The sequence below is a fragment of the Podarcis liolepis genome (assembly GCF_965112155.1).
Source record: "Podarcis liolepis genome assembly, chromosome: 17".
NCBI lineage: Eukaryota > Metazoa > Chordata > Lepidosauria > Squamata > Lacertidae > Podarcis > Podarcis liolepis.
Window position 1 is genome coordinate 7998534 of NC_139571.1, and position 14480 is coordinate 8013013.

The window sequence follows — 14480 nt, forward strand, 5'->3', positions numbered from 1 at the left end:
ATGGAGACAGCTCTCCCTGTGCTGTTGCTGGCAGGATATTTCTCTGGCATTCTTGCCACTGTGCGGACAGTAATGGAAATACAGGTCTTGGACATGGTAGAATGGATCTGAAAGCATCTATAATAAAGTCAGCAGGCAGGAGTGTACAATAGCAAAACAGGGGGATCCCAGGAGACTTTCTCGTAACAGACACAGCTGACTTTGTGATGTAAGCTCATAACAGCGGCGGGTTCGATATTGTATCCTGCTATATGATTGGATGCCTGTGAGCCACTCAGCAGTAAACATTTATTTATGTTGTTATCATTATAATTCATTTACAGTCATGACAAAACTCAGGGTTTTTTAAAAACAACACCCACATGCAGAATATAATCTAAATCAATGCAGAAGCTACTACCACTACTCTTGCACAAGCTTTATTGATATAAACCTTAAAAATGTATTTTCCATAGTTAGGTTTTTACCTCTGTCTTCAGTATATTTTATTTTATTGCTATGGCTAGTGGCTGATGCAAATAAAGATTCTTCTGATCTGATCTTGCACAAACTTATCTTTTTTGCAAATTTTGCCGTCTCCAAAATATAAATGCTAGAAACTTGGTGGAGGAAGCGGAAACTGGAAGAAGGACAGTGTGTGACAGACTTCCATCCCCACCTGGAAATGTAAGGTACCCCTTTGCGGTGTGGTTTTTTTTAACCTCTTTTCCTGTAGCTAAGAGCAATGTCACCATCTGTAGACATTTAATGTGAGTGGCTAAAACCAGGTCAACAACTTTCGGGTCTTCCTTTCAAAAAATCTCAATAACTTTCGGTGTGTCCTGGTTTTTACTTTCTTAAATATGGCAACCCTAAAGGCACATTGGCATTAGAGGAAATGTGTCCAGTTCTGGGCACCACAGTTCAAGAAGAACACTGACAAACTGGAACGTATCCAGAGGAGGGCAACCAAAATGGTCAAAGGCCTGGAAACGATGCCTTATGAGGAACGGCTAAGGGAGCTGGGCATGTTTAGCCTGGAGAAGAGGAGGTTAAGGGGTGATATGATAGCCATGTTCAAATATATAAAAAGATGTCACATAGAGGGAGAAAGGTTGTTTTCTGCTGCTCCAGAGAAGCGGACACGGAGCAATGGATCCAAACTACAAGAAAGAAGATTCCACCTAAACATTAGGAATAACTTCCTGACAGTAAGAGCTGTTTGACAGTGGAATTTGCTGCCCAGGAGTGTGGTGGAGTCTCCTCCTTTGGAGGTCTTTAAGCAGAGGCTTGACAACCATATGTCAGGAGTGCTCTGATGGTGTTTCCTGCTTGGCAGGGGGTTGGACTCGATGGCCCTTGTGGTCTCTTCCAACTCTATGATTCTATGATTCTATGTTCATGCCATGAGACGCCTCACTTGCTCCTTTTTGCAGATCCCATCGCTATTGAAGGCACAAGAACGGAGCGCTGCCCATCTTAGCCACCTCTGAACTTGCAGACCTGCAAACAGTTCGGTTCTCCCCCGCAGCCGTCTGACAAATGCTGATTTTCCTCTTGCCATGCACTTATTTTTTAAAATCCCGTTTGCTTAAAAATGAATGAATGAATGAATGCAGGGCCAGATTTAAGTTAGATGAGGTCCAGCTGTCCTTTGTCAACAACAATTTGTCGTTGTGTTTTTGTGTTGAATATATGCTATATGATATGGTAGTTTATGGACCTAATAGGTATCTAAAGCCATTTGCACATAACAAAATATGTATTTTATCAAAGTAATTGTTGACAGGAAATACAATTAAGTATATTAATAGTGAAATAATTATTATTACAGCCAGGGTTTTTTTCCCCTTTAAATTTCCCCCCCCCTCAAAAAAACCCAAGCTATAGCTTGTTTAGCTTCTACGTAAATCCGGCATTGAATGAATGACGCTCTTTAGAGCAGCTTAATACTACAACCGCTTTAAAAAATACAAACCAAACAAAAAGCACCGGTACCTAAATGTTATACTACATTTCCCATGGTGCACCGCGGTGGCGCTGCAACCCGGCGCCTCGGCCATCGTCACGTGATTCGCGTGCAGTATTCTTGCCCCCCGCCCCTTTTAAAATAAACCACGTGGGACGGTGGAAAGCAAGAAAGACCTTCCGGGGCAGCATGTTGCAAAGGATAGTGGTGAGGGGCAAGTGCACGTGGGTGGGGCTTGGAGGGTGGGTGCATCAGGGACTGTGGGTGCAGTAGTGAGGAAGGGGGGCGGTGGAAGGGGCAGTCCCCCCCCACTCCGAGAGCCATCCCTTGCATAGATTTTTCCTGCCTCAAGCGCCTACTGGAGCTCCCACCCGCCGGTCTCCTCAAAGGCAAGCAGCCGCGCCAGGCTGCGGGGGGAGGCAAAGAGCCAAGGAAGCGATCCTAGCCTTGCACCCGGGGGCGGAGCGCCTCCTTTTCCACAGCTGCTCTCTAGCCGCCTCTGCAACCTCAGAGGCGGAATATGAAGGCGGTGGTGGCAGCCCCTTCTTCAGCCTTTCCCCCCCTCTCCCACAGTCGAAGCCCCCTTTAAACTGGAAGTACCGTTTTAAGCTGCTGCGGGGGACAGATGTTGAACAGACTTAATTTGAATAATAATAATAATATTTATACCACAGAGCCTAGGAGTTGCTGATCAGAAGGTTGGTGGTTCGAATCCCCGTGACGGGGTGAGCTTCCGTTGCTCAGTCCCAGCTCCTGCCAACCTAGCAGTTCAAAAGCAGGTCAAAGTGCAAGTAGATAAATAGGTACCACTCCAGCGGGAAGGTAAACGGTGTTTCCGTGCGCTGCTCTGGTTCGCCAGAAGCAGCTTAGTCAAGCTGGCCACATGACCCAGAAGCTGTACGCCGGCTCCCTCAACCAATAAAGCGAGATGAGCGCCGCAACCCCAGAGTCGGTCATGACTGGACCTAATGGTCAGGGGTCCCTTTACCTTTACCATTTGAAGCTGCTGCGGGGGATAGGTGTTGAAAAGACTTCATTTGAATAATAATAATAATAATAAATTTTTATTTATATCCTGCCCTCCCCAGCCAAACTGGGCTCAGAGCGGCTAACAACAGTACAGTGGTGCCCCGCAAGACAAATGCCTCGCAAGACGGAAAACTCTCTAGACGAAAGAGTTTTCCGTTTTGGAGGTGCTTCGCTAGACAAATTTCCTATGGGCTTGCTTCGCAAGACGACAATGTCTTGCGAGTTCCTGCGGGTTTTTTTTCCTCCCCCCCTTTTTCTAAGCCGTTAAGCCGCTTATCAGCTGTTCCGATCAGCCGATAAGCCGCTAATCCGCTAATCTGTCAATGGGCTTGCTTCGCAAGACGAAAAAACCGCTAGACAAAGAGAATCACAGAACGGATTCTTTTCGTCTTGCGAGGCATTCGTCTTGTTTTACACCACTGTAAAATAATACAGCATTCTAAACACCACTGTAAAATAATACAGCATTCTAAAATCAGTTCATTATAAAATCAGTTAGAATAGACTTTTCAGTTTCCCCCACGCTTCCACTTTTAATTCGTATGCACGAGGCGGTTTACAAGCTGAAGCAGCAGCAAAATATACAACACCAAACATAACAACCCATGCATTTTGTCCAATCCCGTTTTTCCAACCCATCTAAGCCAGGGATCCTCGCAATTTCTTGTTGCTACAACCTCTGTAAAAGGATGTAGCAAGTGCGGGAAAGTACTTTTTATTTTCTCCTGAATGTACTGCTCCTCCGTTTCATTGTGGTCACCCTGAGTTCTAGAGGTTTTTTGGGGGTGGGTGGGGAGTGGGCCGGGGGCAAAGAATGTCCATTTTATTTGGAGCATCCAATCATGATTCTCTAAACCTGTACAGTGGTGCCTCGCAAGACGAAAAGAATCCGTTCTGTGATTCTCTTCGTCTAGCGGTTTTTTCGTCTTGCGAAGCAAGCCCATTGACGGAGTAGCGCTATTAGCGGCTTTTAGCGGCTCTTATCGGCTTATCGGATCAGCTGATAAGCGGCTTAGCGGCTTAGAAAAAAGGGGGGGAAGGGAAAAAAACCCCGCAGGAACTCGCAAGACATTTTCGTCTTGCAAAGCAAGCCCATAGAAGATTCGTTTTGCGAAGCACCTCCAAAACGGAAAACTTTTTCGTCTAGCGAGTTTTCCGTCTTGCGAGGCATTCGTCTTGCGGGGCACCACTGTATTATGTTGGTTTTCAGAGCCAGGAAGACTCAGATGCTTAGCATCTCCTTATAACTATCAGTGCCTGGTCTGTCTCTCTCCAAAGGCCTACATGTGCCCTTCTCTCTGTGGTGCTGCCAGGGCAGTGGGAAGAGAAGGGTCAAGCCACATACTGGCCAACTGCTTAAAGCTAGCCACTTATGGTGTTCATTGGGGGGTGGCAAATACTTTTGTGCAACCTTAGAGGCGTCCTTTGCAGAAGAAGAAGGAGGTGGGTGTGAATGGCAGCTCTTAGTCCCTATGCAGGTTGTACACAGAGTTGATAGTTTCATCCTGGTACTGTGACATTGCTGTGGGCCCTGTTGCACATCATTGCTGGTGGCCAGCAATGAGAACTGGTATAGCAGCTAAGAGGATGAGGTTTAAGGAGCTGGGTACATTTAGCCTGGATAAGAGGAGACAGAGGAGATATGAAAGCCATCTTCAAATATCTAAAATGCCATCATATAGAGCAAGCTTGTTTTCTCCTGCTCTGGAGGGTAGGACTCTAACCAATGGCTTCAAGTTGCAAGAAAGTAGATTCCGAGTCAACATTAGGAATAGCTTTCTGACAGACAGAGAGCTGTTTTGACAGTGGAATGGACTCCCTCAGAAGGTGTGGAGGGCTCTTCTTCCTTGCAGGTTTTTAAGCAGAGGCTGGATGGCCATCTGTCATGCATGCTTTAGTAATAGTAATAATAATTTATTATTTATATCCTGCCCATCTGGCTGGGTTTCCCCAGCCACTCTGGGTGGCTTCCAGCCGAATATTAAAAACAATACAGCGTTTAAAAACAATACAGCATTTTGCTTTAGTTGAGATTCCTTGCATTGCAGGGGGTTGGACTAGAGCAGGCTTCCTCAAACTCGGCCCTCCAGATGTTTTTGGCCTACAACTCCCATGATCCCTAGCTAGCAGGACCAGTGGTCAGGGATGATGGGAATTGTAGTCTCAAAAACATCTGGAGGGCCGAGTTTGAGGAAGCCTGGACTAGAGTTGGGGTCCCTTCCAACTCAATGCTTCTTTGATTCTGATCACCAAACGCAAAGTGTTGTCTTCGAAGACAAACACATGGGGATACTGCTAGCCTGCCATGTAAGTGCGACAGCTGGTTGCGCTGTGTGTGAAGTGTTTCAAATGCACAAAAAAAGACTGATGGGTACGTGTTGCTGTTCTCTCGTGAAAGTAGAATGCCACACCTTTCCTTGGCTTTCTTTGGCCTGGCATCCCTGCTGAGTCCTGCCTCTACACTCACAGATGCTAAAAGCAGCGTAGTCTCCTCCCTTTCCCTCTGAACATGAGGGCGCAGTGGTGAACGTGGCAGTGAATTTGAAAGGGTGTTAATGAAAATGCTGCACCTTGAATGGAGGATTGCAGAGGAGCTCTGTTGGTTATTGACAGGGGTGAGTGTCTGTCTGTTTGGTAACTGGCCTTCTCTCTGCCTGCAGCACCCTTTGCGGCTGGGAAGCCACGTCCTCTCTGTGGCTCGGAGCCTGCACCAGTCTCCCCGGAGTCACATCCCTCTCATTCCCATTGTAGTGGAGCAAACGGTAAGCACAGGGGAGGGGAGGGAGGTACTCCTCTATCAACGTATTTTTGGGAAAGGGAGCAGACTAGGAACTGCAAAGTCTGAAATCACTTATAACAGGTGGTTGTGGCGGTGGCTGGCAGTTAGCGTCAGGCTCATAGCAGTAATTTGTTAAGGGTTGTGCTACATTGCAGGCCCCTCAATGCAGAAACTGCAGAGACCTAACTACAAGCAGGTTACGTTTAATACTATGCAATTGCATTTGAAGGCTCTTAAGAAAATTTAAAAATATGGACAGGGCTTTGTATATTGTGCTAGTCTTTTTGCAATTGGAGGAGGTTTCCTTCTGATGGCACAGATTATTTCCTCTTCATCTTTTATTATATCTCCCTAAGGGTGGATGCTATTTAAATTTTAATTCTTTTTGGTAATGACAGCCAAAGTGTCAGGGATGGAGTTTGTGGAGACCAGAATCACGGTGCAGCCGTGTTTTAAGTCCCCTAATTTATTTATGACTCTGCCTTCTGTTGATGCACGCCTTGGTTTTTATCAGTGTGCAACTGTTCCAATGCCCTTCAAAATGGCTTAACTTTGTTCTGCTCTTAGAACAATGCTTAAGAAAGCTTCCAGCAAGCTGTTTCCTTCATATGAAACTGGAGGTCCTTCCCTCTGAAATATGCTAGGACTTTCTTCCTCCACCAGCACCAAATCCCAGGTCTTGAGGTACTTGTGCTGATCTTCTCTCTGTTTCAGGGTCGTGGCGAGCGAGCTTATGACATCTACTCCCGCCTTCTGAGAGAGCGCATTGTCTGTGTCATGGGCCCAGTAAGTACACAAACTCCTTCTGCAGCGAGCAAATGGGTCCTCTGCCACAGTGTGTCCATTTGTAACAACAACAACAATTTCCCCCCGCCCATCTGGCTGGGTTTCTCCAGCCACTCTGGGCGGCTTCCAATAAAAGATTTAAAATACATTAAAACATCAGTCATTTTAAACTTCCCTAAACACGGCTGTCTTCAGATGTCTTCTAAAAGTCAGGTAGTTTATTTTCTTGGCATCTGAAGGAAGGGTGTTCCACAGGGCGGGTGCCACTACCGAGAAGGCCCTCTGCCTGGTTCCCTGTAACCTCACTTCTTGCAGTGAGGGAACCACCAGAAGGCCCTCGGAGCTGGACCTCAGTGTCCAGGCTGAACAGTGGGGGTGAAGACATTCCTTCAGGTATACCGAGGCCTTTTAGGGCTTTAAAGGTCAGCACCAACACTTTGAATTGTGCTCAGAAACATACTGGGAGCCAATGTAGGTCTTTCAAGACCGGTGTTATGTGATCTCAGCGGCCACTCCCAGTCACCAGTCTAGCTTACTCCACCCAGAATGTGGCTATGAACTCAAACTCCTGGGGAACTCTGGGCATAATTCAGCTAAATTATTGGGTGGCAGAACATGGTCTGCTTGCACAAAAAAGCTTCTCCTCCCTCCTCTCCCTGCATGCTTCCACACATCTTTTAAATCCGCACTGGAGGGTTAGGAGAACCCCCATTACATGTTTAGCGGGGGTGTGCAGGGGGGCGAGTCCCACTGCATGAGTGGACCTCATTCCCTGAGTGCCGACCCTACTGACCTACACAGAATTCCACTCCCTGAGCTTTTGAAAAATATTTTTGAAGAGCTCTGAAGATTGTGGATAAATGGTTAAATGTGCTTATAATGGGAAGAATTCAAGTGTACAGCATTCGTTCCGTCAGTACAAGATTTTCAGCTTATCAAACGGAACCTCCTCTGCACACTGTTCTGGCGGGTTCTTTTAGATAATTAATTTCAAAGGGTTCCTCTAATTAAGTCCCTTGCATTATATTAACATGTACCCTTTTGTCACTCTGGGCTGGTGGGATTCTCATTCCTGAATTCTGGATGGCCGTTTCTCAGACAACAACAGTTCTGGGGTGTTGGACTTGCTAATAATAATAATAATTATTATTATTATTATTATTATTATTATTATTATTATTATTATTATTCTTTATACCCTGCCCATCTGGCTGGGTTTCCCCAGCCACTCTGGGTGGCTCCTAACAGGACATTAAAAACATGATAAAACATCAAACATTAAAAACTTCCCCAAACAGGGCTGCCTTCAGATGTCTTCTAAAAGTCAGATAGTTGTTTATTTCCTTGACATCTGATGGGAGGGCGTTCCACAGGGTGCGCGCCACTACTGAGAAGGCCCTCTGCCTGGTTCCCTGGAACCTTACTTCTCGCAATGAGGGAACCGCCAAAAGACCCTGAGAGGAAGACCTCAGTGTCCGGGCTGAATGATGGGGGTGGAGATGCTCCTTCAGGTATACTTAACTTCAGGTATATATTGACTTGAGCAGGAGGTGGGTTTCCTGCAGCAAGGAGTTCCCCTGCTTCTCATCCACTGCCTTGCATTCTCCATCTACAGATTGATGACAACGTTGCGAGCTTGGTTATTGCACAGCTACTTTTCCTGCAGTCGGAAAGCAACAAGAAGCCCATCCACATGTACATCAACAGCCCAGGTGAGAGGCAGCGAAAAGCACAGAATGACATCAGAGCAGCTTCCCTACAGAATCTCCTCTCTCTTACCTTATCCTCAATGTCACTTGGGTGTTTAAAAAAAGAAATGGCTTAAGAAGGCATGCTGTGCCTAAATTTGGGGACCGCTAGTGACTTCTCTGTTCCCTCCATAGGTGGTGCGGTAACATCTGGACTGGCTATCTACGACACCATGCAGTACATCCTGAACCCCATTTGCACATGGTGTGTGGGGCAGGCAGCTAGCATGGGCTCCCTGCTATTGGCTGCAGGCTCACCAGGCATGCGCCACTCTCTGCCCAACTCCCGCATAATGATCCACCAGCCGTCAGGTGGGGCACGGGTAAGTCAAACCCTCCTGCTGCTGCTTTCTCTTGCAGGGGCCACACCACCTTCTCTAGCCAGCACCCTGTCTTGATGCTTCCCTGGGCAAATTGCTCCCCAGGACATGGGACATGGGGTGCAAATCTTGTATTCTTCCTCTGCCTAGGGGACGCGGGTGGCACTGTGGTCTAAACCACGGAGCCTCTTGGACTTGTCGATCAGAAGGTCGGCGGTTCGAATCCCTGCAGTGGGGTGAGCTCCAGTTTCCCTGTCCCAGCTTCTGCCAGCCTAGCAGTTCGAAAGCATGCCAGTGCAAGTAGATAAATACCTTATTATTTGCCCTATAGGACGCACTTTTTCCCCTCCAAAAGTGAAGGGGAAATGTGTGTGCGTCCTATGGGGCGAATGCAAGCTTTTGCTGAAGCCTGGAGAGTGAGAGGGGTCGGTGCGCACCGACCCCTCTCGCTCTCCAGGCTTCAGGAAGCTATCTGCAAGCCTTGCAAGCCCGGCGGGAGGTCCCGCGGGCAGCAGCCTGCAGCCCACAAGCTTGGGGAACAGTGGGGAGGCGCAGCGCCACCACCCCGCTATTCCCCGACCTGGTCTGGAGGCTGGCGGGGGGGGGGGGAGAAGCAAGCTTGCTTCTCCCCATCGCCAGCCCCACAAGCTCGGGGGATAGCGGGGAGGCAGAGCGCCGCCACCCCGCTATTCCCGGACCTGGTCTGGAGGCTGGCAGGGGGGAGAAGCAAGCTTGCTTCTCCCCATCGCCAGCCCCACAAGCTCGGGGGACAGCGGGGCAAGCCGCTGCCCCACGGAGGCTAGAGAGGCTGTCCCTGAAGGCAGAAGACGGAGGCGGAGCGCTCCGTCTCCCTCTTCTAGCTTGGGGATGGCTGCGCAGACCTGGGGGGGGGGGAATTAAAAATTTTTCCTTGATCCCCCCCCCCCCAAAAAACTAGGTGCGTCCTATGGACCGCTGCGTCCTATAGGGTGAAAAATATGGTAGTTATCACTACAGCAGGAAGGTAAATGGCATTTTCGTGCGCTGTGCCACGGTGTCTCGTTGCACCTGAAGCGGTTTAGTCATGCTGGCTACATGACCTGGAAAAATGTCTGTGGACAAACGCTGGCTCCCTCAGCCTGAAAGCAAGATGAGCACCTTTGACTGAACTTAACCGTCCAGGGGTCCTTTACCTTTACCTTTACCCATCCTCTGCATTCCCCAGTGCTTGCTGGTGAGTGAATGACCTCAGCAGATGACAGGCTATAATTTCCCACTGACTCTCTGAGTCTTGACTTCCAGGGTCAGGCTACAGACATTGCCATCCAGGCTGAAGAGATCCTCAAACTGAAGAAGCAGATCAATGCCCTCTATGCCAAGCACACGAAGCAATCCCTGGATGTGATTGGTAAGAAGCATTGGAGCCCAGAAGGTGGGGCAGGGAGACAAAACTTTGTGTGCCGGGAGAGATATCTAGCATTCGGACAATGGAGAGGGAGGCCATATGCTTGTTCCAGCCTCCAGTTTGGATCTGTTCCTTCCTTGGACACCACTTTGGTGAGATAAAGCTTTCTGTCCCAGTGCAGGCTCTGAAGAAACCTGAAGCCAAGCAAGTCTCTGTCTCATCAGTGTCTGGGTGGGGTGGTCACCTGAGATCCACATGTATGTCAGCTTGAATTCCATGGAGGAAGAAAGGCAGGGTATAAACCAGAGAAGGGGAACCTGTGACCCTTCAAAGATGTCAGCCCCAGCCAGTGTGATGATATGAGCTGTGGTCCAACAACATCTGTAGGGCTGCAGATTCCCTTTGATGAAAAGGCGAACAAACAAATAAAACAAGAATTCCTTCTGTAATAACACAATTTCCTTTTAAAAATATATATTTTCAATTCAGATTTTCCCGTAAGACAGCTAATTTACAACTACAGAAGATGCAAATTGAATTACTCTTAAAAGTAATTATTGGTCCTTAGCACCCACAGAGGAGAGTAGCTCCTCCCAGCCCTCACCTGGGATCTTTTTTCTCTCCTCCCAGTCTTTCACCCTGGGAGACTGACATTTCTCTGTCTCTACCAGCTCCCTCCCTGGTCAGCCTTGAGAGGTGCTGTCAGATGACTAATTGGGCTGGGGTGGGTTCAGGGCTGGACTTGTGCTGTTAGATTTATTGGTATTTTCTGGCATTTGTAAATTATTTTAGCTCTGGAACTGGACCCTAATTTAAACTGTACCGATGTTGCGTTTGTGCATTGATTCTATTATTATGTAAACAAATAATACTGGAAGACTAAGTAAGGGTTGATGGGATCCTTGCAGTGTCTAGCCATGGATGCTTCAAGTGCAGAATGGCAGTGGAGAGGGAAGTTGGGATGGAGCAGGGAGACTCTGAAAGCTTCCTGAACTCAGTAGGACTTTCTCCCTGGTATGTGGGCTCGCCCTTTTTGGTGTTTTTCCATGTTTATGTATTAAGCCTTTACGTGTCCTTAACCCTCACAGAAGCTGCCATGGAGAGAGATCGTTACATGAGCCCAGTCGAAGCCCAGGAATTTGGCATCTTGGACAAGGTGCTTGTTCATCCTCCACACGATGGGGAAGATGAGCCAGAGCTGGTTCAAAAAGAGGCGCCTCCTGCCCCTGCTCCCACCTCTTCCTCAGCTGAACCCTGAGGGATCAACGACTTCCTCGGATGCTTGTCGTGTCAGGAATTATTTCTGCAGCGCCAGCACTCTGAAGTGAGGACGGTGTTACCTCCCCAGGCTGGTTGGTTGGAGTCCTTGGAATTGTTTGGGGATGTCTCCCCTTAGCAGGCCTTCTCTTAGCGGAGGGTCCCACAAGTAGCTGGCCAGCTGTGTTTACAGGAGCTGGTCTCTTTGCCATTTTCTCCTCAGCTGATCCAGTTTCCTTCTTGCTCCTCCAGTTGCACCATTGTATAAGAGAGTGATGTTTTTAAATTAAACTTAGACCTCTGTGATGTGGGCGTTCTTTTTTTCCTTGGTTTTCTAACTGAAAGGCTATTGGCAGCAGATCTTGAGGTTCCCTCAACTTGTGGGCCCGTTGTTTATATCAGGTAGAAATCCCATAGTCCATAGCATTGGCTTGTGGGAGATAATTTTGCTGGCTGTTGCAGAATTGTGGCCCGGACAGTTTGCCAAAACATTATCTCTGCCAGGTAACCAAGAAGACTGTGTTTCCAACACCTTCCTCCTGCCATCTAGCTCTTCTGCAGCCACACAATATGGAGGAGGCCCAGGATGGTCCACAAACATCTCTATGCCACATCCATTAATAATCATGGCTTTCATAGTTCTAGTTACAGGCAGGTAGCCGTGTTGGTCTGCTGTAGTCAAAACAAAATAAAAAAATTCCTTCCAGTAGGGTCTGGTGACTTCTGTTTCAGTGTATCAGAAGAAGTGTGCATGCACTTGTTGGGTGAGTTTGCTGCTCTGGCCCCAAAAAAGTATTCCCCTCCCCAACAAGACAATGACACCAAACTCTTGCAAAAGATAGCTGATGTGCATGTTCAAGAGCAAATATTTCCAGAGAGAATGGAAAGCGGATATCTGTGCAGGACTCGGAACACTAGGAGGTGGTTTGCAACTGGGCTGAGAAGCAGTCCCAGGGTTCACATGGGCACCCATCACTGAAAACTGCCCTTTTAATAATCTCAAATCAGCAGGGGTGTGTGTGTGTGTGTGTGTGTGTGTGTGTGTGTGTGTGGTCACCATCTTAATAAAAGATTCTCGTGTTGCAGGGGATTGGACCAGATGACCCTCCAATTCCACAATTCTGTGGTTCTTGCAATGTTTCAGAAGGGACCCTGTGTCTCAGAAATTGTGGGTTGGCTCTGGGAATCAAATTAATCCCATAACTCCCAAACTAAACTACGTGCAATATTTTTTTTAAATAGAATTCCATTTATCCACAGTTGGATATACCTAAGTATTTGGTGGAAAAAGTAGAGAGTGGGCACCTGCACACCTTACAGCATTTGAAGTGATACGGTTTGGAGTTTTCTAAAAGCATTTTTGTAGACGATCACTTTGCAAAAGCACTTTGCTATGTAGAAAGCATGAGCCAAGGTTGCCAACTTGAATAAAATATTGTGAGGGGGGCAGGTAAGCCCTGCCCCACATAATTGATCACAAGATGTGGTGCATGCACATCATTTGGACCATCAATTTTTTTGGGGGGGGCTCTGGCCCCCTCAAATATTTTGCAGGGGTGGAGAAGAGACCTCGGCCCCTTGGATCCTCCTATGGCATGAGCAACTGATAAATTGTTGCCATCTGTGCATGTCCTCTGTGACTAGCACGTCATTAGTTTATTTGTCTCTTCAAGGCCCACCACACACACACCCCAAACCTGGAAAGTTTCCTAATATGCCCACAGTCCACAGTAACACAGACTGCACAGGCTCCGTTTGATGCATTGCGCTCAAAATGGCTGCTGTAGGGGCATGCTGCCACATCACAAAATGGCTGCCACATCTAAAAGAGCAGAGAAGGCAGTGAGAGGGCCAAAAAACATTAATGGAGGGGGAAAGTGCATATATTCACCACAAGCAGGGTGGATTTGATTTAAATCACTGGCCAGTAAGACTTGATTTAATTCCCCCCCCCCCCGAAAGACTCATTCTTGCTGGTATAATATTTAATGCCAGATGGAGGTTTCATTTTTGGAATAATAAATTTTCAGAGTAGTTTTAAAAATTATATCAAAAATTGCTGATTTGGTTATACTATTAGAAATACATTGACAGATAATTATGAAATTATTGTGAGGCTTAATAAGTTAACTTTATATTTGGCCAACTTTTCTGCTGTACTTCATTGGAAGGAGAAAAATAATCATTTCCTTAATAACAATTTAAACAATTTATTTAACTAAAACACTAACATTGTGGCATATGTATCCATGTTTGTTAACTGATGTGGTTAAACGATTTTAAAAAACAACAACCTGAGACTGAGTTTTAGCACACATGAAAAACTAAAAACAAAACCTTATTTCCTGATGAATAGCCTTTGGACTATAACGTAACTTAAACAGAAAACTATCTTTAGAAAGATTTTCCCTCCAAAAGCATTTTATTTTATTCTTTTCTTCGTATTCTGTTGTTTATGCTCATACTTTACATTGTGTTCTCTGGAATTCAAACGGTAATACAATGTAAGAAACAAAAGAAGTAACAAAATGCCATGAAAAGCTACACAGCATCTAGTGCAATGTGTTACAATTGCTACAGGGGGCAGAAAAATCAATAAATGGTGTTAGTACAGTAATTGTCAAGTGGTGGTGGTGGGGAGTTAGGGAACCACTGCTTTTGATTATTACACTGTCTTAAACTGATAGGTAGCTTGTTTCACATATATTAGCTGGATTTTAAGTGCATTCCAATAGGAGATATGCTGTTAAATTGCTTGCTAGCTTCAGAATGGCCCAGTCGACTCATTAAAATAAAGACGTCAATACGAAGATGATCAGTCCTTTTTCCAATAAAAATACATTTTAAAGTACTCATATATTGATAAAAAGCGCCATGGGTGCCAGCACAAAATGGCTGTGCATACTGTCACATGCACAAAAGGGACTGTGACAATCTCCCTCCACCTCTCTACTGCCTTGAGCTGCCAATATTCTGTGATAGCTGAGTGAACCTCCATGTTCAGCCGCAGCATATCCAGGGCCAGATTTAGGTTTGATGAGGCCCTCAACTCCTGAAGGTAATGGGGCCCTTTATATGTCCAGCTGTCCTTTGACAACAACAAATTGTTGTTTTTTGTGTTGAATATATGCTATATGGTAATTTATGGACCTAATTGGTATCTGGATGTGGGTGGCGCTGTGGGTTAAACCACTGAGCCTCTTGGGCTTGCCGATCAGAAGGTTGGCGG

The 14480-nt window shown here is 46.6% G+C and overlaps 1 protein-coding gene and 1 long non-coding RNA gene across 2 annotated transcripts in view; one reads left to right on the forward strand and one right to left on the reverse strand.

Moving 5' to 3' along the window:
* LOC310697047 overlaps window positions 1-14480 on the reverse strand; it is a 143308-nt gene that overhangs the window by 121509 nt on the left and 7319 nt on the right. The gene's annotated exons all lie outside the window — the stretch shown is intronic.
* CLPP (caseinolytic mitochondrial matrix peptidase proteolytic subunit) lies at window positions 2086-11557 on the forward strand. Its single transcript, XM_083482391.1, has 7 exons — window positions 2086-2155; window positions 5638-5739; window positions 6471-6542; window positions 8158-8254; window positions 8426-8613; window positions 9892-9997; window positions 11083-11557. The coding sequence occupies exons 1-7, from the start codon at window positions 2138-2140 to the stop codon at window positions 11250-11252; spliced, it is 753 nt and encodes a 250-aa protein (XP_083338517.1). The 5' UTR covers window positions 2086-2137; the 3' UTR covers window positions 11253-11557.